Source organism: Poecilia latipinna, unplaced genomic scaffold (assembly GCF_001443285.1).
Source record: "Poecilia latipinna isolate Pla-1442-1.1 unplaced genomic scaffold, P_latipinna-1.0 Scaffold869, whole genome shotgun sequence".
Lineage (NCBI taxonomy): Eukaryota > Metazoa > Chordata > Actinopteri > Cyprinodontiformes > Poeciliidae > Poecilia > Poecilia latipinna.
Genome location: NW_015113485.1, coordinates 92,204 through 120,095, shown reverse-complemented (window position 1 = coordinate 120,095; position 27,892 = coordinate 92,204). Strand labels below are relative to the sequence as shown.

At 40.3% G+C, this 27,892-nt stretch overlaps 1 protein-coding gene across 2 annotated transcripts; it reads right to left on the bottom strand.

Moving 5' to 3' along the window:
• Nucleotides 1–171: 171 nt before the first annotated feature.
• Nucleotides 172–27,892, bottom strand: zbtb7b (zinc finger and BTB domain containing 7B). 2 transcript variants are annotated; one of them, XM_015048234.1, is made up of 4 exons: nucleotides 27,241–27,892; nucleotides 22,273–22,374; nucleotides 966–2,032; nucleotides 172–883 (listed from the first exon to the last, which is right to left on the bottom strand). In XM_015048234.1, exons 3-4 carry the CDS (start codon nucleotides 2,024–2,026, stop codon nucleotides 283–285), a joined length of 1,662 nt encoding a protein of 553 aa, XP_014903720.1. In that variant the 5' UTR covers nucleotides 2,027–2,032; nucleotides 22,273–22,374; nucleotides 27,241–27,892; the 3' UTR covers nucleotides 172–282. The 2 variants fall into 2 exon arrangements, with proteins under 2 accessions (XP_014903720.1, XP_014903719.1); XM_015048233.1 differs by lacking the exons at nucleotides 22,273–22,374; nucleotides 27,241–27,892 and adding an exon at nucleotides 5,374–5,561.

Genomic DNA, 27,892 nt, shown 5'->3' with positions numbered 1-27,892 from the left:
AAATTCAACAAACACCAGCAAGAAAAGAAGTATTAGAGACAAGTCAAACCTAAAATACTTGAACAGCAAACATAAACGGACAAATAACTCAGTAAAATGCCAAAAACCAGAAGACCAACGTTAAGAATATCTCAGAAAACCCGTTTTTCCTTTTTTTAAAATGTATTTTGATAAGTTTTAAGTGCTCCCTGTATGGAGCAGCAGGTCATTAGTCCAGCCACCTGAGATAATTATATTTATTTTTTTACTGTGGATATTTACCACATAAAGTTTTTTTTTCTACTATTCCCCTTCTTCTATTTCTTCGTCTTCCACTTCATCAGCCCATCTGTCATGCTGCAGCGCCGGAGAGCGAGTTCCTCCAGGATCTTCCCTCTCCAAATCTCTTCCGCCTTGCATTTCGAGACCTCGCAGAAAAAGCTCGGGGTAGCTGGCCAGCCTCTGCGGGGCGAGTTGAGCCAGAGCCTGGAGGGCCAGCGACCTTTCCCTGTCGATGCCGCTTGGGAATATCAGCGAAGGTCCGCCGATGGAGCCGCTCCCGCCTCCGCCTTCCAGAACAGAGCGGGGGTGAAACATGGAGGGGTGCGCCTGTAGAGACAGAGGGCTGCCTTCTTTCTCACCGCCGTCCTCTCCCAGCTCCGGGCCCCGCCTGGGCCGACGAGTGCGCAGCTCCAGGCAGCTGTGACCCTTGCGGTGGCGCTGAAGGTGGTCCTCTCGGGCGAAGGCCTTGTGGCAGAGCGGGCACTCGAAGGGCCGCGCCCCGCTGTGGAGCGACAGGTGGTTTTTGAGGTCGTATGAGTGGAGAAACCGCGCCGGGCAGTGGGAACAGGTGTAAGGGCGCTCGCCGGTGTGTTTCCTCATGTGGATCTTCAACTTGTCATTGCTAAACAAGAGGAAATTAATGATCAGAAGGCATAAAGAGAAGAGGTGAAACTACACGACACATTTGTGTGAACTTGTCATACCGTGTGAAGCGGACTCCACAGGCGGAGCACTGGAAGGGTTTCTCCCCGGTGTGCGTCCTCATGTGGCGTGGCAGCTTCCCGGCTCCGTGAATAATCTTCTGACAGACTGGACACTGCTGGGGGGTTTGAGATTTCCTCTTCCTCCCGCCTCCTGCTACTGACGTGGCGGCACCTCGGTCTGCTACGGAGCTGGGGAAGGAGCTGGATCTCATCATGTCGTCGCCCAAGCCCTCCATGTCGTCGTCCTCAGACAGCTTGTCGTTCTGGGTCGGAGGCGGGTGGGCTATGAGAGATCGCTCTTGTGCCCAGTGGGGGAACTCTCCATTTAGTGTGGCCCCTCTCCCAGGTTCTCGGATGGCTCTCGGATCCCCGTTTTGCCCACGTTTGGGGTGAAGCTCCTCTGGTTCGGGGCTGGGAGGCTGGGTGGGTGGCAGGGAGCGAAAGCTGTCAGATGCTGGTGAAGGGTGGGAGGCGGGAGAGGCGGGCAGCGGGTTCAAAGGTGAGAAGTTGTGAGGTAGGCCAACTTTTTTCACCTTCTTTCTGTCCGTTTTTCTTCTGGATATTTTCTCTACAACATTTGCTATCTCTACCGTCCTCTCACTAGTCGCCTGCGGAGGTCTCTGCTCCCCCGCGGAGACTTCCTGCCCCTCAGCCTCCGCCGTCTCTCCGAGAATGTCTCTGCAGGCGTCGGCCACGCACTGGATGCCCAGAAGTTGAGCACCTCGCAGCACGTCTCTCATCCCGGAGCTGGGGATGGTAAGCGTGGCAGTGTAGGCGAACTCCAGCAGGGCGTCCAAGGCGTCAGGAGCCACGCAGTCCAGCTGGCAAACGCTGAACCCACCGCCGCCCTCGCCGCCGCCTTCCTCCGCTCCAAACAGCCGGCGGAAGTAGAGGCTGACGGCTGCCATGACAGAGCGATGCGTCGGGTAGCGAGCCCCGTGCGAGGTAAGGGTGAGGTCACATAGGAGTCCTGTCCTGCGCTGGTCATTGAGGTGAGACAAGAGCTCGTTGCTGTGCTCCGGGAAGGGGATCCCAATCAGGCCGTCCTCTCCTGGAGACATCGCCACCTACAGAACAGGAAGGGAAAATTAAGTAAGCAAAATAACTGAGGGAAGTCAGAAAAAAAGCGGCAAGCAGTTTTATGACAAGTGTGATGTTTGGAAAAGGTATTTCTACTCCTTGGGGAGCAACATGGACTTAGAAGTTTATTGTGATATTTTGTGGTACAATGAAGATTTTGACTACTTAATTTGTAAGTAACTGTATGGCTGTGAATGCATGGCACAACATTCATAGACATTCACATTTGAAATAGATTTATTCAGGTGGCCACTTAACTGTTATTATTACTAAAATGCAAACAGTAGCTGCATTTAATCAAACTTACTGATATTTATCGACGCTCTTGAGGAAAAGCAGTGGAAAAAATAGCAAAAATAACATTTCCAATGATGCTGTCAGTTCTGTTTTTTATTTACCATTAATAACTGAAATTTATCATGATGACAAATCAAGATTCTTAATTTGATTAGAAATGTCTCACAATAAATAATAAGTGCTATGGTACCCCTATATTTAAATAATGTTTTGTAAGGAAGTTAATCAGAGAAGCAGATAAAATCTGGAGGAGTTGCAGAGATCCAAAGGGACAAATTTGTTTTTTATTTCACAAATCTGACCTAAACAAACACTTAAGTAAAAAAAGTAAAACATAGAATGTGGAAGAATGTGCTCTGGTTAGATCAGACAAAAAAAAAATTAAAACATTTGGTCATTACAATAGAAAAAGAAATCTGTATTTTGCAGAGAAGTAACACTGCACATCATCCTGAACATCCCCACTGTGAAACACGGTGTTGGCAGCATTATTGTGTGGGGATTATTTCCTTCAGCAGGAGCAGAGAGGCTGCAGAACCAATGGGTAAGATGGATGGAGTACCTATGGACATTTATCATATCGCTTTTTATTTATCAGGATAAATTTTGATATATATTTATCCAGATGAATTCCAATAAACGATGTTTAGTAATCTCCAAGACTGTCCATATTGTCAGGATTGTTATTTTTACTATTTTCTCCACTATTTGTTCAATAAAAGCATCAATAAATATCAATAAGTTTGAAAATATGATTAAAAGCAGTCACTGTTTGCAGTTTGATGATACAAGTCACGTCTTTATGTGCATTACAACGGGGTAGGTTCTGTTAAGAGCAGTACGGACATCCAGTTACCTAAAAAAGAAGTAATAAATACTTCTTACTGACACTTTTATTGTTTTCACAACAGTACTACAACAGATTGTGATAAAATCTTAATTCCATGTTGACGATCCTGAAAGAAAACCTGTTAGAAAAACTCTTGAGACTGAAGTTGAATTTCACTTTCCAGTAGAGCAAAAAACATAAATAAAAACTGTAATGAGGATGTTTAGATCAACACATGTGTTAGAATGGTCTAGTCAAAGTCAGATCTAAATCCAATTGAGAGCATGTATAAAGACTGACTGAGTCTGAGCTATTTTGCAAAGATGAAACAATTTCCATCACAAGATGATTTTTATTGACAATGTTTATGAATCAATTTTTTTTTCCAATTATGCATCAATTTGTGTTTGACTATAAGTAGAAATACGATTAGAATATAATTAAGTTTGAGGCTGTAACTAAGGGTGGGCAAAATGGACTCCAGATTTTATCACAATATTTTGCAGTGCTATTCTGATAACTATAAAAAATATGATCAAAGTTTTTATCTCTTATTTTTTTAGGTAATTTTATGATATCGTTCTTGAAAAACATTCCCATTTGAAATGTGCTTCTTCAGGATATTTGTTTCTGAGTGATTTAAATTAGTAATCAGATTTAATCATTTTTTTAGAGTTTACTCATATTTATTGATACTCTTGTCGAACAAACAGAAGAGAAAATGTAAAAATATTTTTTGTTTTGCATTTAACGTCATGAATTGTAATTTATCACGTTATTAATCAGTCTTGTCAGAAATGTTTTTACCATAAATGTTCTAGGGGCCGTGACGTTGAATATTACTTATTTCTTTGCAGTTTCTAAGAGAGAGAGCTTACCCAGACTTCTGCTTAGCTCGTTCTAAAAGTAAATCTTTATTAGCGTGACTGACATGAGCAGTTCTCCTTCACGTGAGGGACAATTTAAACAGGGCTTAGCAACCACTCTGCCCCCCATGATCATCCTGTATTTTCCATCCAGATTACCAAATCAGGAGGAGGCGATTTCAGCCCATCAGGAGGGGGCTGGGTGAGCGGAAAGAGAACGGAGACGATGGAGCGAGGCGAAACATTAAAGCAAGAGTAAGAGAAAAAAAAGTAGAAGTAATTCTTGAGACAGAGGGTGATATAAAGCCAGATGACTGGCGGTGATGTGGACAGGATAGAGGGTTGTGCAATGCCCTGTGGGCGCTGTAGCCAAGGGGCAGTAGGTTAATTCGTGTGTGAAACCTTTATAGCATTAGCCAACTGATTAAAATACCTGGAGAAGAACTTGCAAAGGGCTATAAGAGGAGGAAGAGACGAAAAGCAAGCAGGGGAGAGGGAGGAAGTAGCAGAGTAGAGTGGGTGAAAGGGGGAGAACCAGCGAAAGAATGAGGAAGGAAAACAGCAAGAGGAGGCCTCATATTAATGTCCGCCACTCAGATATTCAAAAGCGCGGTAGGTCTCTTAAGCGACGTTGTTTCGATCTAATGAAGGCCTTTGAAGAGCCGGTTTTTCAACATGCATCATGAGTGATGGGCTGGTGATAAACTCCAGAAATGAAAGCCAAGCAGGGACAATAAGTTTATTTCCTCCTAAAGAGTCCTGGCAGAAACGAGACCCAACTACTCCGTGCTTTGGATCTCCAAGCACGCACTGCGCGCCGTCCTCATTGTACCTGGCTGATGGTACATCTCCCACACACCTGAGCAGACCAGATTTTCCACAAACAACTCATCCTCCACTCCCCCCGCGCTCTGCCTCCCTCCCATAGCAACCAGCAGCCCCCCCCCAGGCCATCCAATGACAGCGCTCACGCCGTGCCCAGAGGGCTCCGCACAACAACAGCACACCCACCTGAATAACCTGCTCCAAAACACACCTTATTAAACACACACACTCACACACATGTACTGAACACATGCACGCATACTCTTCCATGTAAGTCGGTGGCTCCCCCCACCCACCATTGTTCGTCGTAACTGGTGACGAACTTAACAACGGACTATTTATAAAAAAAACAGAAATAAAAAAAGAAGTTGGCACCCCACCCTTACAATTAAAAGAAGTTAACACTGGTTCTTAAAATACGCTGTTAGAAACCCTTCCCAACCCACAGGACTCATCTAAAATATCTTTTCCACATGAAGTCCAACTCAGAGGTTTGAAATGTCAGTCCTACCTTGCCCATCTTTATGGGCACAGTCCCTGGGAGACGAAGCAGCCTCTGTCTCGTGGTATCCATTGTTATGTCTTCACTCTTTGTTCGTTTTCTCGCTGCCTTTCAAAACCACCCGTTTCCTTACAGGTTGAAGGTTTGATCTGGTTGTCAGAGGTCGAGGACAAGTGCTCGTCCTTGGGGATGTCTACCGCTCTCGAGCATTCTGTCACTCATTCTCCTTCCTGTTGTATCAAAAGAGGGTGCACGCTGACTGACGGAGAGATCTAGAGACACCCCTCCCCCCCAATGATCGTCGCCTACGCGCCCCCTCTCTCCAAAAACCAACGGCCCATTTTCCGAATACTTTCCGATAAACACCGTCTCCTTTCCTTCCTCGGAGCAGAGGAGACCCAACAGGTAGATGGATGGCGGCGCAGCAGAAGGTAAAGCGGGGACCTCGGTTGAAACAACCTTTGGGGTTAAGACCCAAACATGAGTTTAACAGGTTTAGCAGGAAGGAAACCCGCATACGCAACCAAAAGCACATTAAAAATAATTTCCAGGTAAATAATGTCGGAGCTGAAAAAAAAAAACTAAGAACAGAAATCATATTGTCGTTCTGAGTCATTTTGCACCTCAATCAAACATTCAGGTAGGTGCAATATGAGAGTTAACCCATATTATACCGCACCTCGGAGACGACCTGCTGCACACAGCTCTTCCTTTGAAACCAAACGTCTGCTCCTCCGACAATAACACCACCAAGCCCGTAAAGCAAATATTTACAGCCATTTTCTAACTGAAAGTGAGTTTTTAAGGTTTTTTTTATCTTCAATGTGAGGCGACAACAGCGAACAACTGAGATAGAAAAGAGAGGAAGTCCATTTAATTTCTCGCACTTCGTTTCTCTAATTCTCAGCAGAATAAATCGTCTGAATTGGAGGATTTAGAAAACAAAATGTGAGGATTTCTCGTTTCCCTCTGTTGTACTCGGCACGGTGTTATCTCTGGCCTTTTGTGAAGATGTCACACTCCCCTTGAAAAGTAAAACTTTATCACCATGGAGATAAAACTTCAGTTAAAATAAAAATCATTTACCAAAATTGTTATTTGCTTCAGCCTTATATATTAGTCTAGTAAAAAAAAAAAAAAAAAACCCAGAAGAAAAACAAGAGGAGGTAAATCCAAGAGGCAATTTGGTGCTTAAATCTCTTTAGGGCAGAGTGCAAATACTTGACCTGACCTTGCATGGGTACACTGTGTCCTGCACGATAATAGCCAACATTACAACAACTACAGTTTGCTAAATGCATCCATGGTATCAGGATGAATTCAAACAGGAGGCCTAAGTTTATAAAATTCATCTCAAAGCGTGAAACGAATCACAGTAAAAGAAGCAGCGCAAAGCAGCAAGAGACAAAAGGGGTTCTAGGAGGAGCACACAACAATGCACGTTAAGTTTCCGGCTCTGGGGAAGAAAAAAAAACACAACACACACACACACACACACGCACGCACACACACAAACACACACACACACACACACACATCATGGGTAGTTGGTGGTTCGAGCTCGTTATTTTAAGCTATTCCTTAGAACTCCGACGTGTTCGGAAAATTACAAAACAAACTTAAAAAAAAAAAAGATGCAATAATTCCCATCAATTTTCTGTCTGGCTGTGAGTCACTCAATGCTGACAAAAGCGCACGGTGACAGGGTTCGTATCCCCTTCATTACTCCTTCCTTCGTCACTTTGTTTCTCATCTCAGGCAGACATGTCTGCCTGAGATGCAGAATCTTGCAACACATGGTAAGTAAGTCAGAAACGGCCCACGAGAAGATGTTACAAACACTCACGGCTAATGAAATGACCACATTTTTCAAATTTGCTCTCGTTAACGAGGCTGGATATGTTTAAAATTTAACCTGTTTTTCTCCAAATGACTCAAAATGTTTTTAAATAGCCCAAAAATGATTCTGCTGTGTATTCATTTCAATGCTTCCGATGCCATCTTTCCAACAATTATCTCTGTCTTTGCGTTTTTGCACTCATCCTCCCACTCTTTTTGTCGACGGCAGAGGAATTAATCAGCCCTGCACCTTTACGCTGCCTTCACCCCTTGCTTTCGTTATGCGAACCCTCTTCCTTTCTCTCTTAACACCCAAAATCATGCATCTCTTCTGAAGATCTGACGCTGACAGAGATTGAAAACTGCATTTGGGTTGTGTGTTGATGCCAAATATAAGTGCAGGGCTAGAAAATCCCAACGTGTTTTGGAAGATGCAGACGTGCAACTCGAGGGGAAATGGAAACTTAAAACGAAAAAAAAGCACCGTAGATGACCCGAGAGAAAAACGGGACAGGTTTGCATGTGGGCCTGAGTACAAACACAAAGCGTACAGCCTAACAACAAAGCTCAACCTCACACACAACTGGGACTGTTGGTATAATTTTTATGGCTGCTATTTTCCATTTAAGGCTGTAAGTTTTCCCAGTCCACCTCAATTATATCGAGCTCCAGCTCTAAAGGGGGGAAAATATGACTTTATGCTTTTCACACAAAAAACCCAGTCTGAGCGGGAGATGGAGAAAAACTCTTATAAATTCTGATGTCAGATGTTTTCCAAAGAGGCCTTTTGTATGTGTGTGTGCAGCACACATGGTTGGTTGAGGGCTTCCTCATCCAAACCCCACTAACTAAACCAGATTCTTTTTTACTTTATTTTAGTTCATACAAACTGTCTGAGATCTTTACAGCAGAAATAAATTTTTGCAGAAGTTAAGAAGTCTTTTAGGGAACCACAAACACATTTACGCTGCTCTGTTTCTCTTATAAAACGTACTGATCAGAGAAGAACAGAAACAAGTGTTCTCGTCTGCGTCCATTTGTCAATCGAAACACCCGGTGACTAACATCCTTCTCATAGTGATTCTCATCCGTTATTCCTAACCACAGCGTAACATATCAGGGCGCTAAGCAGCATCCACTGCCCCCAAAAAACATCAAAAGCACGGAAAGTAAAAATTCAAGCTCATACCGTTTCTCCTCCTCACTCTCGCCTTCCTCACACCACTCTCCTTCAGTTTAGTGCTTACGATAAAAAGAGAAAACTTTGCACTTCACTCATTTAAGTAGAGTTGAGAGCAAAGCAGTGGGACACCTTCAGCGAGGAAGAGTAGGGGAGGAGGAGGAAACTGGGGGATGAGAAGAGAGGATGAGAGCACGTATGCCTGCCAAACCAAAACTAAAAATTCACCTTAACATCTCTAAACGGAGCTGAAACACGCAGCTCGTTTCTGCGGGGAGATAAAACACAAAGTCCACCTGCTCTACGTCCCTCCAGACTGCACATTTGCATCCCACCAGCAGATATAAAAAACAGACCCAACCAGGCAGAATTTGAATCACCATTTGAATTTGACAAAGACAAGACTTGAGACACCATCATGATAATTACACTGGCCGTCCCCTGCGATGACAGAGCTCAAAAAAGAGAAGTCCGCTGAGCAGATGTTACTCAGCAAATGTATTTTTTTTTTTTTTAGGTTATATTTCAAGAAAGCCCCTGTGAGAAGCGAGCCCTCCTCCTTTCTTACTGCAACTGGGGCATTATGGTGTCTCTTTCTGTGTGCGTGTGAGAAGTTTGACGCATGCGCGCGTTGTGGTCTTCGTTCCAGAAACACATTACATTATTCATTTGGCTGGCAGAGCAGAGGCCCTTATCCCCTCGCCCTCCCACACCACAGCACTCGGCTGCACGCTGCAGCAGCAGCAGCAGCAGCCAGTTTGCATGCCAGACCTGGACACCATGCGAATCTGCAGGAGGATTATCAGCTTATCAGCACATGGGGCAAGACATTTGGGTGCACATATATATATGCTCTGTCCTTTAATAACATCAGACAACTTCTAACCTGAACTCAAGGTATAATGAAGTTTTTAATAACCAGATGATGTGTAGAGTAGTGTATTTTGAGATCACCTGAAATTGATCCCAAAATTATTTGCACGCCTGACTGATTTGGAGCAATCAAAACCTTCTTATGATTGCTGAAGAGCTTTTTCCAGCTTCCTGCTGGTCATTTTTGATCAGTGAGCTCCACGACTTTGAAGGCGTCTTTCCCATCACCCTGATCTTTAGTTTAAATATTATTACTTCCTGGAATATATAACAAAGTACTGATAAGAGAGGTTGACTTGAGGTGTGGATTAACTTTAGCCCCCAATCCAGTGGACTTCTGGCTGGGATTATATTTTCTATATTAACATAAATAATTAAAAATGTAATTTTTAAAATTTGGTAGATTTTACAAACAGGATTAGCAATGACAAGGATGCAGCAGCTACACCATTTTTAATTACTTTATAATGACATTGCAAATATTTATTAGATTTTTAAATTTGATATATTTAAATCTTGCAAATCTCAAAAATCAAGCAGAATGTAAAGCAACACTGCCATCCCCCCCCCAGCTGGTTTACAGAAGGCTATTAAATGTTTTCCTCACCTCCAGCAAAGAAAAAATGTGGATATTTGCAAATATTTCATGTGGTGTGAAAACTGATATTTTGGAAACTAAAGCATTACCAGCCATGACACTCATTATGACAACAGCGTTTTAAAACTGCAGCCAAAAGTCCAACTATTTAATCTGATAAATTAGCATTTTGAACAGACGTGTAAAACTTATCAGGTGTTCATTCTGTATCATATATGGATCAAAAATAATAAATGGGAAAGAAAATATATCTACAATTCAATCATGAACGTTTTTGTTAATGTAAATACCATTATACTGAGGTATGTTTTCTCACTTTGGACCATTAGTATATTATAAAAGAACATCAGCGATTTCTATTTTAATATTTACCACTCAGTCAAAAATGTTTATTTACTTCAGCGACTTAAGTACTTTCTGGAGCCGACACATTTTTATGTCTAAAATTGCAATAAATATAACATTTTATAAAATGTTTTATCATAATTTTGTACAATTTTATGATTATTAAAGCTTAATTTTCAGTTTTTGACAAACACAAAAAAGCTCAGCGAGTTTGAGAGACTTTTTTTCAAACTGTATTTTCAGATTTTTACTGTGTTTTATTTTCTTTTTCAGTTTGTCATTTCATGTCTAATGATGGTAAATTTATTTTATGCTTCACATAAAAGTGTAAAATCTGACAAATGATTTTCTCTTATACAATCTGTTGAGAAAACCTAACTTTGAAACTTACCAAAAGTCCAAAAGTCACGAAAACCTGTTTTAGCTCTGGCTGTGTTTCTATTTAAAAATCACTGTAAACAAAAACATTTACGCTCAGCTTCTTACGGTGAAACACTGAGGGAAGCAGCAGCAGGAAAGGAAATCAATCTGAGGTTGGAAAGAGGAAAAATGGTCTGAGATTTGAGACGACACGACAGAGGTAACAAAGGAACGCGAGGGAGGAACGTCTTCTAAAAACACACATATTCTTAGAAATCACAAAAATAAGGAGGTTATGGGGGAGGAGAAACACATGAGAGTGAGTGAGTGAGAGAATGGGGAGTGGGTGTAGAGATACTCCAAAAGATAAAGTGGAGAAGAGGGGAGGTTAAGACAGGAAAATCTAGTCCCGGCCTCGAACAATCTGTGTTGGCAACGAGACGTGAAACAAGAGTCGACAGAGTTGAGTTACAAGGGGAGAGGAAGGGGGGTAGAGAGAGAGAGAGAGAGAGAGAGAAGCCGTGACATGACGGCTGGAAGATAAACACAACGATCGAGCAAGAGGTGAACACATGCACGCAGCCACAGGAAGTAGCAAGAGTCCTTGCAGGTGTATGCTTGTGTGCGTGTGTGTGTGTGTGTGTGTGCATAGGCAGATGTCTGAGGGAGCGATGTGGTAGCAGCCACCTCTATCATTAGCATCACCAGAAGGGAGTTTCACCATTAGATGGAGAACAAGCACAGATGTGAGAGAGAAAGCCTGCTGACGGCGTGGTTTCACACTTTGCTTCCCCCCCTTTTCTTCTAACTCCTTATCTGGTCAGCAGTTTCTACCCCTCAGCACTTCACAGCTGTGTGAGAACGTCGGGGCATCAAGGTGTGTGTAGGCGAACTAGTCACTGCATTGAACTTGATTCTTTTATAACACTGCTAACAGTACGTGTGAACGCCCGAAAAGAATCAACGAAAGTCGAGTTTTTAAGCTTCGTTACGGTCAAACATGAGTAATTTATAAGCACAGTTGCAGTAATTGAGTGGGGGTGTTTTAGCAGGTCGGGCTGTGGTACAAACAGGGAACTGTGGGGGTGTAACTGTGGACCAAGAAACTCATAATACAAACTTGGTTCATTTTCACACTCCTTTGCAGAAAAACAAAGCTTGCAGAAGGAATGGTTATTTAGTAAAATCTGTCATTTTAGGAGCTTCTTGTTGCCTTTTCGGCTGATTAAACCGATGTTTTTAATTTGCATCATTTCAAGCAGAGTTATCAGAAGGCATCCAAAGCTTTCCGAAGAATTTTACCGCCCCAGTAAACGTGGGCTAAAGCATTCAAGTAAACTGTTATGGAAACTTTGTGACACCCAGATGCGATTCTCTGCAGCGGATCTACCTGCAGTGGTTTTTGGCTATTCTTTTACCTCCTCTATCACCTTCCTCACCATGTACAGTGGAAAGATAAACTTTGGTCCCGTGTGTCACAGCTCTACTTCCTCTAAACATCTGAATTATTTTTCCAGCTGCAGCAGGACTTCTGCAAGCTTCACCTAGTTAAACGTGTTCCTAAGATCACTATCATTTACGTCATTTATATTTAACTTACTTCATAGCAAGTTACGATATGCAGTAACTTTGTCAACTTAAATGAGTGTTTTTCAGCTCTTGCATGACTCACTGCCTTCCTGCACTACATTGTTAACCTCATAACAGTTATTGAAATCCATACTTCTCTGCAAATATCTTCAAATACACACTTTCCCACAGAGAAAGGACTGGTATGTGGATAATGCAACATGAATATTTTGATCGTCTAAACATAATTTTTAAAGCCAGAAGCCAGTTTAGGAGCAGAAATATTATGCAGGTTTGCAGAGAAGGTAAATAAATATGTGAGAATAATTTCCTTTATTGGTTCCCTTATGTAGTTTTGCATCACACAAAACCAAAAATGAGGGAAGAAGAAATGACTGAGTGAATGGATAAACAAATTTAAGACATAACTTAAATTAATTGTAATTTAAGACCTAAAATGAAAAGACTTCATAGATCCATTATTAAGACAGAAGATCTTGTAAGACAGTGTAAAATGTCCAAATAATAAACTTATTTAAATGCGTCCTGATTTTCATAAATTATATTTAAGTTGATCTTAAGTTTGTGCTTTTGTTCAGTGAGAATTGTGTAATTCTGGCTGAAAAGGTGCGACAAAAACTACAAGGTCTTTGATGCAATAAGCCTCGTTGAAAGGAGTTCAGAAATTCAGCTTTCAGCCACAAACCTGCAAAACAATCCAGCTCCTGGAAACGGCTCGCTGAACGTTTTACAGCACTTAAATCTGAATGCTTTTGAATGCGAGTTTAAAGAGGTTTGGATCATCAGTAACTTATGAAGCTCAATGTTTAAGACCTATTCATACTCTCCAAGGACAGATACATTTGTTCCGTCTCCTTTGGAGTCCTTGCAGCCTGATCTTGAAGCTCATTGTGGGCAGAACTTATTTTTCTTGTGTGCTGCAGTGTGAGAGACCTCTGAGGACTTGCTATGAGCTTTTCACATGAGTTCTTGTGAAGCACGAAATGTCCTGGGCAGAAAGAACTTTGTTCTTGCAGCCTTGGGTAAAAGAACAAATCATCTGTTCCTGCAGGGTATTTATTGGTCCATATTGTCTGTGTCAAAGGTAGGTGATCTGCAGCTACGAATGCCAGAAAACACAAATTTCATGGCACTGTTATTAAATTTGCTTAAAAAAAACTTATTAAGTTACTGGTTCAGTTTTTAGTAATATTTTTAACATTCGACTTCCTCAAACTTGTACAAACTCTGATGTTGACATGGGAAAGTTTTAGTAAGCAGCTGCTTTTTTGTGGCCACGTATTAAATAGAAGTTGTTCGTTTAGACTTTAAGATACTTTTGCTAGTTTAGAAATCACTGAACGGACCACTCAGGATTCCTGGTTCTGGGGATGCAGAACCAGAACCAGGAGAAGCAGCATTCAGGACAAACTTCCAGAAAACTGCAAAACAGCCGAAACACTGAGTGTCTTGAAATAAACCAGTTTAGAGTTGCCTTTTATTAACACTGATTTGAGGCATTTGATGATTATTATTGTTGATAATGGCATTTGACAAAATGTAAAATTGTTTCATAGTTGGTTATTGTGTTACGTTTTTATTATTTAAAGCATTTTTTAACCGTCTTGTTGCTGAAATGTCCTGTGCAGATATGCTTAACTCATGAAAATAAATAAACACAATAGAAAGTTCTCATGTCTTTGCTATTTTGAATCCTGACAAACTGCTGTAATATTATATTTAGACCTCTGCGTCTAAATATAAAGTCACACATTTTTAATTAAAAGGTTTTTTGACACTCAGATGAACTTAAGTGCAAAATAAAAATGTAACATTTATTCTACATGAATACTGCAGAGCCCCATAGAGTGTCGGCTCCCAAGTGTAATTTATATATATGCAAAACATGATTAATATGTCATGTAAGGTGGAATTAGTGTACTAAGTTTAGAGTTAAAGAAAAAAAATAAAGATGTTTGTTTAAAATACATCAACCCCAGTTAGATTTTACAATCTAAAAATGTTTTTTTTTTGTCGTATAAAAACAATAATTTATATTAGTAGTGTTGATGAACCTTTAAAAGAGGAGATTTCTTCAATTTGATCCCCTTTTCTCAGAGTGTTGGTTAGTGCTGCTTTATCACCCAGAGGTTTTGTTTGTGGGTCCATAACTGAGCAAAACAAAACTGTAACGTCACGTTAAAAGAGACTAGATGACTAATTTTCTTGTATTTTTTAACATCCTTCCAGAAAACGTGTCGAATGTGACTGAATATTGTAGCTATATTTATATTTGCTAGACTGTTTAACACGTTAGTGTAGCTTTTTTTTAATTTGGCTTTTAATGCTCTGCAGTCGAACTGTGCAGCACAATAAATTGCAACTGCAAAATAATTTCCAAGCTAAAATGAAAACCTTTTTGATGATATCTTCAGAAAGTTAGCATAAAAAGTTATTTTGGTGCTTTTTTTCTCAGTACCGAGAGTCGAGATGAGTGTCGATCCTTTTGTGTGTTATGAAGTACAGGTAGAGTGGGTGTCGAAGAGCATATGGGGGTTTTTATGAAGGCCACATGAAAGGTGCATTAACAATTCATGTGTACGATTTGAGCGATATATTTCTTTAAAACAATGATTTGTAAAATAAGACGAATAAAGTGATTTTTCTGCGCTTTGTTGCTCCTTTTATGTCTGTTTTCCTGGGTCTTCAACAAACCTTTTAGCGTTCAGGGGAGACGGCAAGAACAAAAACACACAGTGCGAGTTTATAAGTGTGCATCCTGTATTTAAAGTTGCCACATCAAAGGGAGGATCTGAACAGCAGCAGTGCTCCTGCACAAACAGCCTCTCACTTTAAAAAGGAAGAGCTTGCAAAAGTACTGGACACACACAGAAACACACAGCAGTGTCGCAAAACTAACTGATCCTGATCAGTTTCCTCTTCCTGTGCTCAGTGAAGATGGTCGACCACGAGAGCAGATGGAAAGATTAAAGCGAACAACACGCAGAAACGTCTCAGAGGAAAAGTTAAAGCAGAAGAGCAACAATCCCTTCCCGACAGGTAGAAACAGAAAGGAGAGAGAGAGAGAAACAGAGAGAGAGAGAAACAGAGAGAGGGAGAAGAATGCAACCAGAGGAGATGAGGGAAAGATGTGTCAACTTCCTGACAAATCAGCTGCACAGAATGAGAAGTGGAGGAGTGTTGTCCGTTTCTACTTCACTACTTCACTTACAGGCAACTAAACGCATCAGAGCAAATTTAGGAAGAGGTTTTAGAGTCATGCTGCTGGTAAAGGACCAGCATTAATCTCAGTGGAAGGGCTAGACAAATCAAAACTGTTTATTGTTCAGTTTTTCTTCCTTTAAAACGCCAGGAGCATGTAAAGTTGAAACCAGATGTCAGATACACCAACAATCATTTTTAATTGCTGCCTGACCATAAATCAAACTGAAAATTTCCTGTTTTAGGTCAACTGAGTTTACAAGATTATTTCAATTTGCTAAATACAAAAATAACTGAGAATCTTGAGATTTTTCTTTTACAACCTACAAATCTAAAAGGTTGCATGCATTTCCTAAATATTTGGAAGGAGTGCAGCTTATATTGCATACATTGCTGGGATTGTGGCCCATTCCTCCTGTCAGAACTGGTGAAACTGGGTCACATCTGTAGGTCACATTGCTTTTTAGCTCTAATCAGAAACTTCCTGTCAGGCTGAGATCAATGACTTTCTCATCCATATTAAATTTAGCTGCATGTTTGAGGTCATTATCATAATCTGTGTTTAGTAAAGTGTACTAGTCTCTCCTGCGGTGAGGAATAATCACAACATACTGCTTTAATCCCGTTGCTTCCCAGTTCAGATGTTGTTCTTTGACTTGCTTCACACTTTTTCCTCCAAATGTAGCGATAATCTTCATAAGCAAACACTTTAATTTCAGTTTTGTAAGACAGCAGCTCGGGTCTTCAAAATGTAAGGCTTTTGGCCTGGAGTGCTGAGTGGCTCTTTTCTGCGGTTAATGACAAATTCTCAGCAGCATATTCAGGTTTTAATCTTTTATTTTATATTTGCACATCTCAAACTAAACTACGCTTGTCTCTGGAACGCGGGCATCTAGAAACTGGGATCTAGAAGGAACCCAACTTTGCTGGTTTCTTTCTCAGAATGTGACGCAGGGACAGTGTTCGAGGTGTGGCCTTTAATTACACCCACAGGTGTGTCTCAAACTCAAATATGTTGATATCAACTGGACTTTTCCAAAGAGTTCAAAGGCATAAACACATTTGTGTATGTAAAACCAAAATATTTAAAAAATAATCTCTACACTTGTCTTATTATTTTGACAAATATAATTTTTTGTAGCCGACCTAAACCAGAAGAAGTCTGATTTAAATAAAAAGCTCCTGGCTCTTTTTGCACAATGTACATAGATGTCTGGCTCCAACCGTGTTTTTCAAGAAGCAAACAAATAAGTTGCATGTTATTTCACATAAATAATTGATTTGTTTTTAAACATTAACAAAAGACGATTCGATCTTTTTTCCATGAAGGGATAACAAGCAGCCCCTCTGGAATACAAGCCTCCATCTGCTGCTGGAGTTCCCCCTCTGAGCGACACACATGAAAGGGGTCACTTTCAGCAGCGCCGAGTCCCTTTTGCCTGCTCATGTTTGGGTGTTTATTCTCACTTTCCCTGAAGTGTTGTCTCACTGTACCTATTTATGATAACCGCCCGCTCAGTGTGTACAGAAACAATTGCAGTGTTACTAGAAGAGCTGAATCACTGCCACTCCTTCAGCCTGTGTAGCCGTTTTCTCGAGTCTCCATTTCTCTGACGCTTTGCAAGAAGAAGAAGAAGAAGAAGAAGAAGACGATAGAGAGCCGAGGCCACCTGTCTGATTGGTTAACCCTTCGGTGGCGTGGGCTGCGTGGCTGGTGGTCGAGAGCAAGGGAGGGCTGTCAAATGTTACAGAAACTCATGACTGAAAAGAGGAAATGGCAGATACAGAACTTCCTCTATTGACACAGAACGAGTGGGGGCAAGACTCGACGACGACAGCAGCAGCAGCAGCCTGGATTACGGACAGCGTGTACTCATCCCTGAGTTATTACAGTTTCAGTGTGGAGAAACAACCGACAAGGGCGGCCAAGTTGTTCAGGATTCCAGGCCTCGACTTATTAATAAGGTTTAAAACGAAGGCGGGAAAGCCATGAGAAGTTCCTGCAGCGGCCAAATAGGGAAGGTGCCATCACATCAAACCACCAATGAACCGCCGTGACCCTCATGTAAACGATGATGCATCAGCCTGAGCGCCGAGGTGTAATTTCTCATTATTTTCGCATGAATACAGTTCAGAGTAATACTAGAGATATTCTCAGAATGACAGGAGCAACTACAACACAAGACCATGATGGGGGGGAGAAACAAAAAGAAAAAAAAACTCCCATTCTCTTCCTCCTCCTCCTCCTCCTCCTCTCTCTCTCGTCTCTCCCCACCTTCCTCCCACTCACTTGGTTCATGTGAAACTGAAAGACCCAGGTCTGAAAAGGGGGAATTTATAAGGCCTCACATGCCCTAATTAAAGCAGTTCCTGGAACCGTGTGCATGTATGCATGCATGCATGTGTGCATACATGCACGGCTGCGCGTGTCCTGACAGACCACTCAATATGTCACTTCCCTCTATCCACCGGTTCACGGACACATGGCTGTCACCAGTGCAGCGAGGCCACGGTCACATGAGCCGTCACGCAAGTTTGCCCACGACAGAAACAAACGAAAGAAATCAAACCTGAACGAAGATCTTAGGAAACGCTGGAACAAAAACAGATCCTCCTTTCAGACTCTGGACTCCTTACAGATCAGGTCGACACAAGTCAGTCTGCTGAGTTAAAACAGGTTTATACCGAAATAAAGCCGCATCTGTTAGAGATTTACACTGAAAGAGTCGCAAAACTAATTACTGTATCAGAGTATCAAGGTGTTACACCCAATTTTTTTTTATTAAAAATGTTAAATAACATGATTTACATTCAAAACAACAAAGCAACAATTGCTAATATATTATAGCTAAATACAACTACAATGATGTTATACATGTTTATTATTTTAATCTCAATAGAATGAAAGTATAAAATTAACGCCAATTAAATGTATTGATAGTTTCTAATTGCTTATTGCACTGAATATTTTTGGTTTTCTGCTCTGTGAAGAGAAACCCCTAAAAAAGCTGTTCCAGCTGAAAAGGCTCAAAAGATGATATTTTAAAAAGTGTCTTTAACATTGTTTTCTTAATGCACAAACACACCAATCAGAAACAATTTAACAAACTACTAAATGTAAAAATTGCTATATATTGTACATAAAACTCCATACTTTCATACATTTTAATTAAAAGCAATTTTTTCTCTTTGAAATTTAGCACAAAAATATTAAAATTCAGGCATCTACATAAAGATTTCTAGGAGGAATTTATATAATTATTAAATAATTTGCATGTTTGTTGTAATTCTTTTCAGATTGAGCTGCGTTGGCAGCTCTGATAATCAGGTGCTTTATTCCGGAAGAATAATCTCACACTGCTTTATGTCAATGCCATGTTTTCTTGTCTTTCCTATTTTGAAGAGTGTACTAATTAAACAAATAAAGAATAACAGCATAATTCAAACATGCCTCAGTCAAATTTATTTTATAGGATTTGAGTTTTATTTTAGAAAAAAAAAAACAGGGATTAGAAAATATCATAATTAAAACATTTATTTGTATAAATAAAATATAATATGTCAAAAAATTTTAATGTATTAGCCGATCCATTAGATTATTTCCTTATGTATTTATATTACGATCAACAACACAGGCCATCGAAATCTCTAATAAGCAAATTAACCAACAAAAAAATGAAACTGTAAACATTTTCTTCTTCTTCTTCTTTTTCTTCTAAAGCCAGCTGGAGTTATAGAGCGACTGCAGCCAGCAAACCACAGAGGAGTTAACTTCCAGGTTGCCTATAAAATATTCAACTGCTTGACCACTTTATTCAGCTCATATTTTGTTCCAAGGACGGCGATGTCTCCAGGAAGCTCCTCCCTCCCGGCGTTTATCAAAGTTTGACCACCACAAAGTGTTTGTGGTGTAAACGATGCCAGAGAAGCAAAGAATGCGCAACGACCTCGATAATAATGTCAATATCAGGGAAGCTGGTGGAGCTCTGAACTAAGTGTTCCCCCTGATAAACGAGCGCAAATGGATTTCAGATTATCTCCGTCTGTTTGCAACCGGAGGCATGAAAACCAGGATGGAGGGGAAAAGAAGGCGAGGGCTGCTTACATTTTTTAATTAAATGTTATCAGGTTTATATTTATGCTGGCGGATCATGAAAGTTGTTGGAATGGTGCTGCTTTTCATGGTACGATCAAGAAGTAGGAAAAACTACTAAACCTGCCAGGTGTCTTTGGGTTTGCTGATTTTGTGCTTAAAGTTGAACATTTATTATCACTTCCTGATATGAAACAGCATCAGGTACATGCAGAATGTAAATCAGCATTGAACAAGAAAAACATTCTTATTCTTAGCTCAAGAACGCCTCCAATCTCAATTGTTTTATTATTATTATTATTATTATTATTATTATTCCTGGCAGGATTTTTAATGACTGCAAATCTTAAAAAGGGAAAATGCAAAACTAAATGCACCAAATATCTGCAGCTTATTTGACATGTTCTTTGCTTTTCTGATAGTGAACAGGATCACAATAATCTAAAAACTCTTTTATAAACTAAGAATATTGGGAAGTAGAATTATCTAATTGTCTTTCTTTTAAAAAGGCAAACATATTCTGGACTGTTTTGCAACTCATTTTTCTTATAAATCAAGATGCTTCATCTTCAGTAAGATATTATGTGATGATATTTTATAGAAAAATTCCAATAAAATTAGTTTCCATTTTTAATTTATTAACAGTTTTTTCCCACATGATAAAAAGTGACACCGTTTTAGTGCAACGTCATCATTAGACTCCAAAAACTTTCCCCCAGAAAATCTTTTGTACAATAACTCTGAAAATATGATCACATGATTGATCATATGAGTAATAACTATTGAGGAAGGGTTAATTGAAAACTCTTGATTCATTAGAAATATAAATATATTTGTGTGTCACCTGGATGATAATCTTCAGGTTTTGGCCACAGAACATCAACTCATCTTCATAAATATACTTGTACTATCACTGCTTTCTTCTTAAATGTTAGAGGTGTAACATGTAAAACCTCAAAGTTTGCACAGCAAATATACAACATAAAAAATATTTTTTTTTATACTGTGAGAATCTTTTATTCTCACATTTGATTTGGATCTTTAGTCACCAAAAGAAGAAACCAAGATGCAAAAGTTCAGAGAAAGTGATGAAGAAACCAATGAAAGGAAACAAAAGAGGAGAATAAGGACTGACCCATTTGAACATCATGTATTCTGATAATCAGATGTATCAATAAAGTGTTTTCCTAAACTGATGCTGCCTCACATAAAACTCTAAATGCCTACAATTTCTCTTTTAGTCAAGTCTGCCAGTGTTCTTGTACTACAATCTACTGTAATAACACGTTTGGTCCAACCAAAACAAACGGCAAACTGTGAGAAACTTAACTGGGTGAAGCATACAGAGTTTTATTTTTGTGTCCATCAGTTCCCAGTTGGAAACCAGTGGGAACTGATTAGACTTGTTGATCGTTGTGTTCAATCAATCCAAGGTCAAAACCAGTCAAAATGTTTTTCTCTGCTTTTTATGCATCCAAACTCAACATGTTAACCATCAGATGGTGATTTAATAAACTGCAGTTCAATGTCAGTGCATTTATTTCTAAATTTATACAAGGAGAAGCCATATTGGATTTTGATTTTAGGCTTGCTAAGCAAACTTTGATGTTTGAAGTTGGTCTTCCAGCCTTAGGAGATGATCCAGTTGATTTTTTTCTGGACTACAAATATGAATATTCTGACTTTTCAGTCAGTGTAGAAAGAGCCATCGTAAGGATATCATCTAAAACAAGCGTTTTACTATAGAAAAGTCAATTTTAGACTAGAAAAGCTTTAAAATTTAAGCTTCATGTAAAGTTCATATGTCAAAAATGAAATACCCTCAATTGAAAAGTTCCTTTACATCAATCCAGCTGTTGTATTTTTTGTCTTTGACAGCTTGTTCATGCTGTTTATTCAGCTGTGATAATTTTCTCAGACGTATTCATCCCTCAGCTTTCAATCAAAACTTTATGAATGCGCAGGCTGAAGATAAGTGACGATAAATGTTTTAATTAAAAGGTAAAGCCTTTTAATTAAAAGGTAAAGCCTTTTAATTACCCCAGTAACACCGTCAGCAGCAGTCATACTGAAAACATGCTGGTTTTGATGAGACACTGCATGAGAATACCAAGTTTTCCTTATATTCAGACTGTTTACAATTCAAAGTACATTTGACATAACCACAAAACTGCAACATTAAACTTTGGACGAGTGAGTGGAGATTGAGCTCATAAAAGATCGTAATGGCTTTCCACAAGTGAGTAAAAAAAAAAAAGCCTTGAAAGCTCTATTTAGCCGCAAATTTAACAGTTTATCCCTCCATTTCAACTCCAGTTATACCAAACTGTCTGAGCATCAACTAGAAACTGGTTCCAAGGAAAAGAAAAGAAGAAATGGGAAATGACTGGAGTTCCCTATTATTTAAAAAGTCCTGCCTCAGTGGAGGAGGCAGGTTTCTTGGAATTTGGCTTTTTGGGTTTGAATCACTGGGCAATTTTTCTTTCCCCACAGAGAAAAAAAACACAAAACATCCTCAATTATTGTATCCTTCACCTTTATCTTAAGAAAGCAGAGGCGATAAAGTGGAAACAAGTTGTAATTAAGCTTTTTGTGCTGGAAAAAATTAACTCCCTTGACATATCACAAGTTTATTTCACTCCTGCTGTGTCATGTGGCCACAAAACCACCATGCAGTCATGTCAGAAAGGTTATAAACATGAGTATGATATTTCATTCAAAGCCTGGGGGGAGTAATATTTACCCCATTAAACGTCCCCAAACCTCAAAGACAAAGTTTTACAAAAACTGCCAAAAAGGCAGAATTTAAATCCTTAAAAACGTTCTTACCTCCAGTCCATAAACCCAGGAGACGATGCTGCCTGCTGTCAGTCTCTCACACTGCTGTCCCTTCCTCCTTTGTCCTTCACCGAGAGGCCAGAGATCACAAACCTACAGGGAAGCAAAAGGAATAAAGTGAAAATGATAACAAATGTTGATTATCCAGAACTGGTGGAAGTTGAGTGTCTGTCCTAACGGAGACATTATGTCACAAAAACTAGAAATGAAACATGTTGAAGTTTGCAAAGATGCAAATAGATTCACATGCACACCCACACACTATCATATGATATATCACATTAATCTGGAGCATGAAGGGTGGTTCTCAAAGAACAGAAAAAACTGATAGAAACCGGCTGCTTCCTCTTTTGACTTCTTTCTCGAAGAAGCCCTCCTGCAGCAGGTCGGGTCAGGAAAGCCCACACAGACGCACACGATTCTTACACGCCACACCGAACTGCTGGCCCGTGGTCAGCATTTATATTTTCCTGATGTTTACAAATCTCTGAGAAAACATCGAAATGAAAGACGAGCACGTTTATGCAGATTAGACACAGACCAGTTACTGGTATCAAGGCTTGCAGGGTACTGACCTAAAAAGTTATGGTTTCAAAACTGCAAAAAAGGCAGAATAAGGGTTTTCTTTGGCTATACAGAGCATACAGTACGGCAGCATTGCTCCTCCCTCGCTTGTTATTGCCAATTAACTGCCTGAAGAGGGCCGCTGCACTCTTTTCTCACTCACAAAAAACAACAAATTCAGCTACTTGGAACAAGACAGAACGTCATTGTGTGGAAACTAAAGGAGCTCCACTCAAATTACAGTAATTCTGTTTGTTTTTTGTACAAAAACTAACAAAACAGCTATAATTCAGAAAGCTTTTTTTATTCCAAGAGTTTTTAGTTTCCACTAAAGAGGAGATTAGTTTTTACAGGCATAGTAAAACGTGATATCAGTAAAGTCAGAGTAAAATACATGTTGCGCATAAAAACACATCTAAACAACCTGAATTAGAAAGGATCAACAAAGTGCTGCTGGGTCAAAGTGCAAATTAAGAGTTTTGTAAATTGACTGTAGTAACGATGATGGAATAAAGGAGGCGAGAAATTTTGAATAGCCAACTGCAGGCTAGTTACACAACAACATTTGTCTATTTAATTTAATATCATCTTGTTACACTTGTATTGATAAAAAAAAGGATTATATTTTGCCCCAAACCTTTTTACTCATTTTTGCTGAGTTTATTGGTTGTTTATGTAACCTGGTTGTATTTCTCTTTTGTTATAATTACACAATTTTTTATTTTTTTTTGGTTATTTGTACTGTTCCTTATCTGACTGAAACAACTCTGTCATTGTTTTAACCCTGTTACTTTAAGATTGGAAGCCCCTCCTTTTTATTTCTTCTTCTGTGGTATTGTCTTTAAATTGTTCACACCCCTTAGCCCCTCCCCTTTTGTCATGTTGTCCTGCTGGAGAGGTGTGTGCTGTTTATTTTTCATCTAAATACATTCAGTTTATTTATAGATCTATTAAGTTAATTTTTGTTCTGTACTTTTGTTTTGTGTAGGACTTGGAGCGGACAGCCTATAACACGGTTGTTTTCTGCATTTTGTTCTCGTCAAAACAAATCGAGAAATCACCCATTTTAAAGACGAATCGTGTCGCGGCCTGATCACTCAATAACCAGCACAACGCAGAAAAGATCCGGTTACATTTAGTCTATGTTTCTATGTTGCAAAACTAAAATAACAATAATGAATGTCAAAGATAACATTCATATAACTACGGAGCCCCTAAGGGGACATGGAGGAAAAAAAAAAAAGGAAAGAAATCCCGACTTATTATCGCGAGATCCTGACTTATTATCTCGAGATCCCGACTTATTATCTCGAGATCCCGAGAAACTAAGTCAAGATCTCGAGATCCCGACTTATTATCTCGGGATCTCGCGATAATAAGTCGGGATTTCTTTCCTGTTTTTTTCCTCCATGTCCCCTTAGGGGCTCCGTATATAACTGCAATTATTAATAATTTATTTTAGCAGCAACATGAGTAATGTTGTTCTTATGTTCTACATACATCTGTACAACCTAATGACTGCTGCAGGTGCAAATCAGCCTTTCCTCACAATCGTGCAATTGTAAAATTAAATGTTTTTTTTTTTTATTTTACTGGTTGATGCAAGGATTGAGTTTTTCCTGGCTGATGGCAACTTTTTCTTTTTACAGCATGATCTGACAACTCAGATTTCCTCAGGGCTATGACATATAGAAAGAGGAAAAACTTTGCTGCAGCTGTTTTCTTGGAGGCAGTAGTTTGGGATCCAACAGAAAATGAAGTAATGTTCATTTGTGCATTGAAACTTGATCTGCTTTTATCAAACTGCATAATGTTTCACTCACTTCTGTTGGCGTTTTTAGTTCCTATGCATTTAATGAACAGCAAAAAAGTAAGATTGTTCAGTATTTGACATGCAGATCAAAGATAAGAGACAATTCTGATCAGTGACCCTTTAATGTTTTCTCCAGGTTTTCATACAGTGAGAGTCTCATTTTGGCCAATGCCTAGCAAAGTGTAAATAAACGTGTGAAGCAAGCAGGCCTGCAGACAGAGAAGCGTGACGGAGTCAGATCAGGACACCGGAGGTGAGGGATGAAACACAACCGTCTAGTTGGGTTGCACATAAATGTTTGCTGGCTTAACAAAGCCGGTGTTAAGAATTTGTTGCAAAATCCTGAGCGTGTGTCAGTTCTGAAAAGTTCTGCTACATGATAATGAATAGTGATTTCTTTCTTCTTCTTCTATTCCCCCCCCCCCTTTCCAAATTTCAGTTTTACTCACAAGTGGAAGCGATAATTTCCCAGCATGAAGGCCTAAAGATTTAAACGACAGGCTGCGGCCAAGATGAGGAAACCAAACCCAAACGAGTTGAGCTAGTCAGGCCGGTCTGTCAGAGGGGCGAGTCAGCAACACATCTACCTCTATAATGAACACACACACACATACACACACAAGCCCACTGGCTTGACAGTCTTCTCCCCACCCAGTGTGGCAGGCAGAAGCCTTAACCTAACATTACAGCCTGAGCATGTATGCTGCTGTAACACAGGATTGGGTCAGGATTAAAATAAAACACTGGGTGCGCCTTGGGGATGATGATGATAATGATGATGATGATGATGATGATTAACAGACCACTGTTGGGAGATCTTTTATTGGCACAGAATGCTAAATCCAGCAGACCTATGGCAAGCCAATATGGACAAATATTAGCCAACCTGTCAGCTAAAGAAATTGTGTAAAAGTTGTTATTAAATAAATGAATTCAAACAACACGGACAAAGATAGACACACGTCTATTCTATTAATTCTGGAAGAGTTAAAACAGCGCTTTGCTAGGAGATGCACAAGTTTTACGACTTGTATATTGTGATCAGAAATAAAGGAATAAAGCAATTTTTTTGACAGAAAATCCCTGAGAGATGGCTTTCTTACAAAACAGAAATCATAATCTGTTTCTTCAAATGCCAATGATCTGACTCACGGTTTTCTTTAAGGGCAATGTCTCTGGCACCACCCTTTGAATGGGAGTCTTGTTGTGGTGCTCACATTAATCTCTGGTCTACTGCAAAGGGCAGGTGCAGATGATAAAATTCAGCACACACGGGTTTTCAGGTCAAGTGTCCTGATAGGGAAGCAGGAACCTGGATGATGCAAAGTTAGCAATCAAAGTTAGCAATTTACGTTAGACTCCAGCGTTCTTGGTCTTTTTTTTCCCTATTCATAACTAATAACTTCTAATCTTTACTCCACCTTAAACACAAACTACACTAAGTTATATATTCTTCTTATAAACTGGAAGGGAACTGGAAAGGTTTGTGCATGAACCAACCAGAAAGAACATTATGTTCAACCCGGAAAGAGTTAGGTTTGGTCTCCAACTACATGCACTATGCGAAATAACAGCATGTTTGTGGTCACTGAATACCGTTCAGAAAAAAAACAAAAAACCATTGCTCGGTGTAAAATCGAACCTCAGTGATCAAATAAAACATCAGGTTATTTTACCAGTCATAAACAGGTGTTAGAAAATAACGTTCACTGGCACAAAATACTGTATCCCAGAAAGTTTCCCCACCAACTTTTATGGCATCCCAACTCTTCTGATGAGATCTCGGATGACTTTTAAACCATCTAGACTTAATCGACGTTTGGCTTATAAGCAGGAATTCAATAACCATATAAAACATGTCTTTTGCCAGTCATAACAGGTGTTCAAAGCATCATGTGCTGGGGGAAAAAAACAGGGCATTCTGGAGGGTTTTCAGGTGGGAAATCCATCAACTATTACAGCATCTTGACTTATTAAAAGTTGTTCAAGTTCATTATTGAACACCACTTTTATGCAGTTCAGAAACAGCAGGTAAAGTGGTGTAAGCCGAGGTTTAAAAAGTCATTCAATGACAGGGTAAAAAAAAAAGCATCAAAATGTTACAAAGAACAGGTTTTAAAATATATGTATGCATCATTTCCCTTCCTGGAAAAGCGCCAACATTTGCCACTAATGTTTTGCCATACATATCTAGTGGACTGCGCGCGTCCAGGTGGATGTGCGTGAGAGCAGGTTAGGTTTTGGATGTCAGCCGGTGTTCTCGGCTATAATTAGCAGCCCGGTGTTCAGAAATGTCCCCGCCGACCCCGCTCCTCTCCCTGTCTCACCTGAACGCGAAGCGCTCATCTCCCACAGCCTCACCGGCAGAAATATTTCATTTCCTTTAGTTTAAAAGGTGAAAAAGAAGAAAATGATGTCGACAGAGAATTTGTCGGTGAGAAGAGCAGTTACTTCTGTCACCTTGCTAAAGAAGAAGTGGGAGGTTTATTCTCGCTACGACTAAAGCGGACTAATAACTCATTTTTAATTATTATGTTTTGTAGTTGTATGTCATTTCGAGAGGAACCAGGAGAAGCGGTTACCTGAGTGCCGGTGTGTCACCTGTCCCCAACTCGTCGCCTCCCACCTGACCGACACTTCCTGGATTATTCCGTCCCACCCTGACGACTTCTTAGAGCTTTAAATTCCCCTTTTTTAAATCCTCCCAGCGCTTGTCTTCTTAAATGTAGACTCCGTCCTCGCTTCAGCGCACGGTAGGGGCTTTATTCCTCCCCAAATGTCCTCTCTCTTGCCTCCTGTCCTGCTGTCTCTGCGGACCGCCGGCTCTCTGGCGCTCTGACCCCCCCACGGTGCTCTGCCTCCGCTCGCCCACTCCGTCTCCCAGCTCCTCCTTTCTGAGAACCAGGAAGCGGCTTGTCCTACTTATTACACCCGGTCGCCGGATTGGCTCTGGCAGGGCTGGGAGAGGAGACCGCCGGGGTGGGCAGGGCACACGGGGAGGGGTCCGGCCGAGGTCCGATAGGACCGAAGCGGTGCCTGTCGGAGAGAGGTGGGCTCCTCCTCCTCCTACTCTGGGCATATCCGCGCAGAGGTGGGCAGTGAAAGCGGATTGAGGGATATCTGCCACCAGCTTACCTGTCAGATGCAAAAGCATTTTCAGTCGAAACAGAATTAATAAACTCATGACTCAGCTGTTTCCCGACCCAGAAACCATCTGGCGGTGACCATGGATAG

What these genes read in the sequence shown, in the direction of transcription:
- zbtb7b (XM_015048233.1), bottom strand. Translation starts at nt 5,436, where the DNA reads ATGGATACCACGAGACAGAGGCTGCTTCGTCTCCCAGGGACTGTGCCC. An exon ending in TGCCCATAAAGATGGGCAAG is followed by an intron (nt 2,033 to 5,373) that starts GTAGGACTGACA and finishes CCTGTTCTGTAG; the next exon opens with GTGGCGATGTCTCCAGGAGA. An exon ending in TGTGGAGTCCGCTTCACACG is followed by an intron (nt 884 to 965) that starts GTATGACAAGTT and finishes CCTCTTGTTTAG; the next exon opens with CAATGACAAGTTGAAGATCC.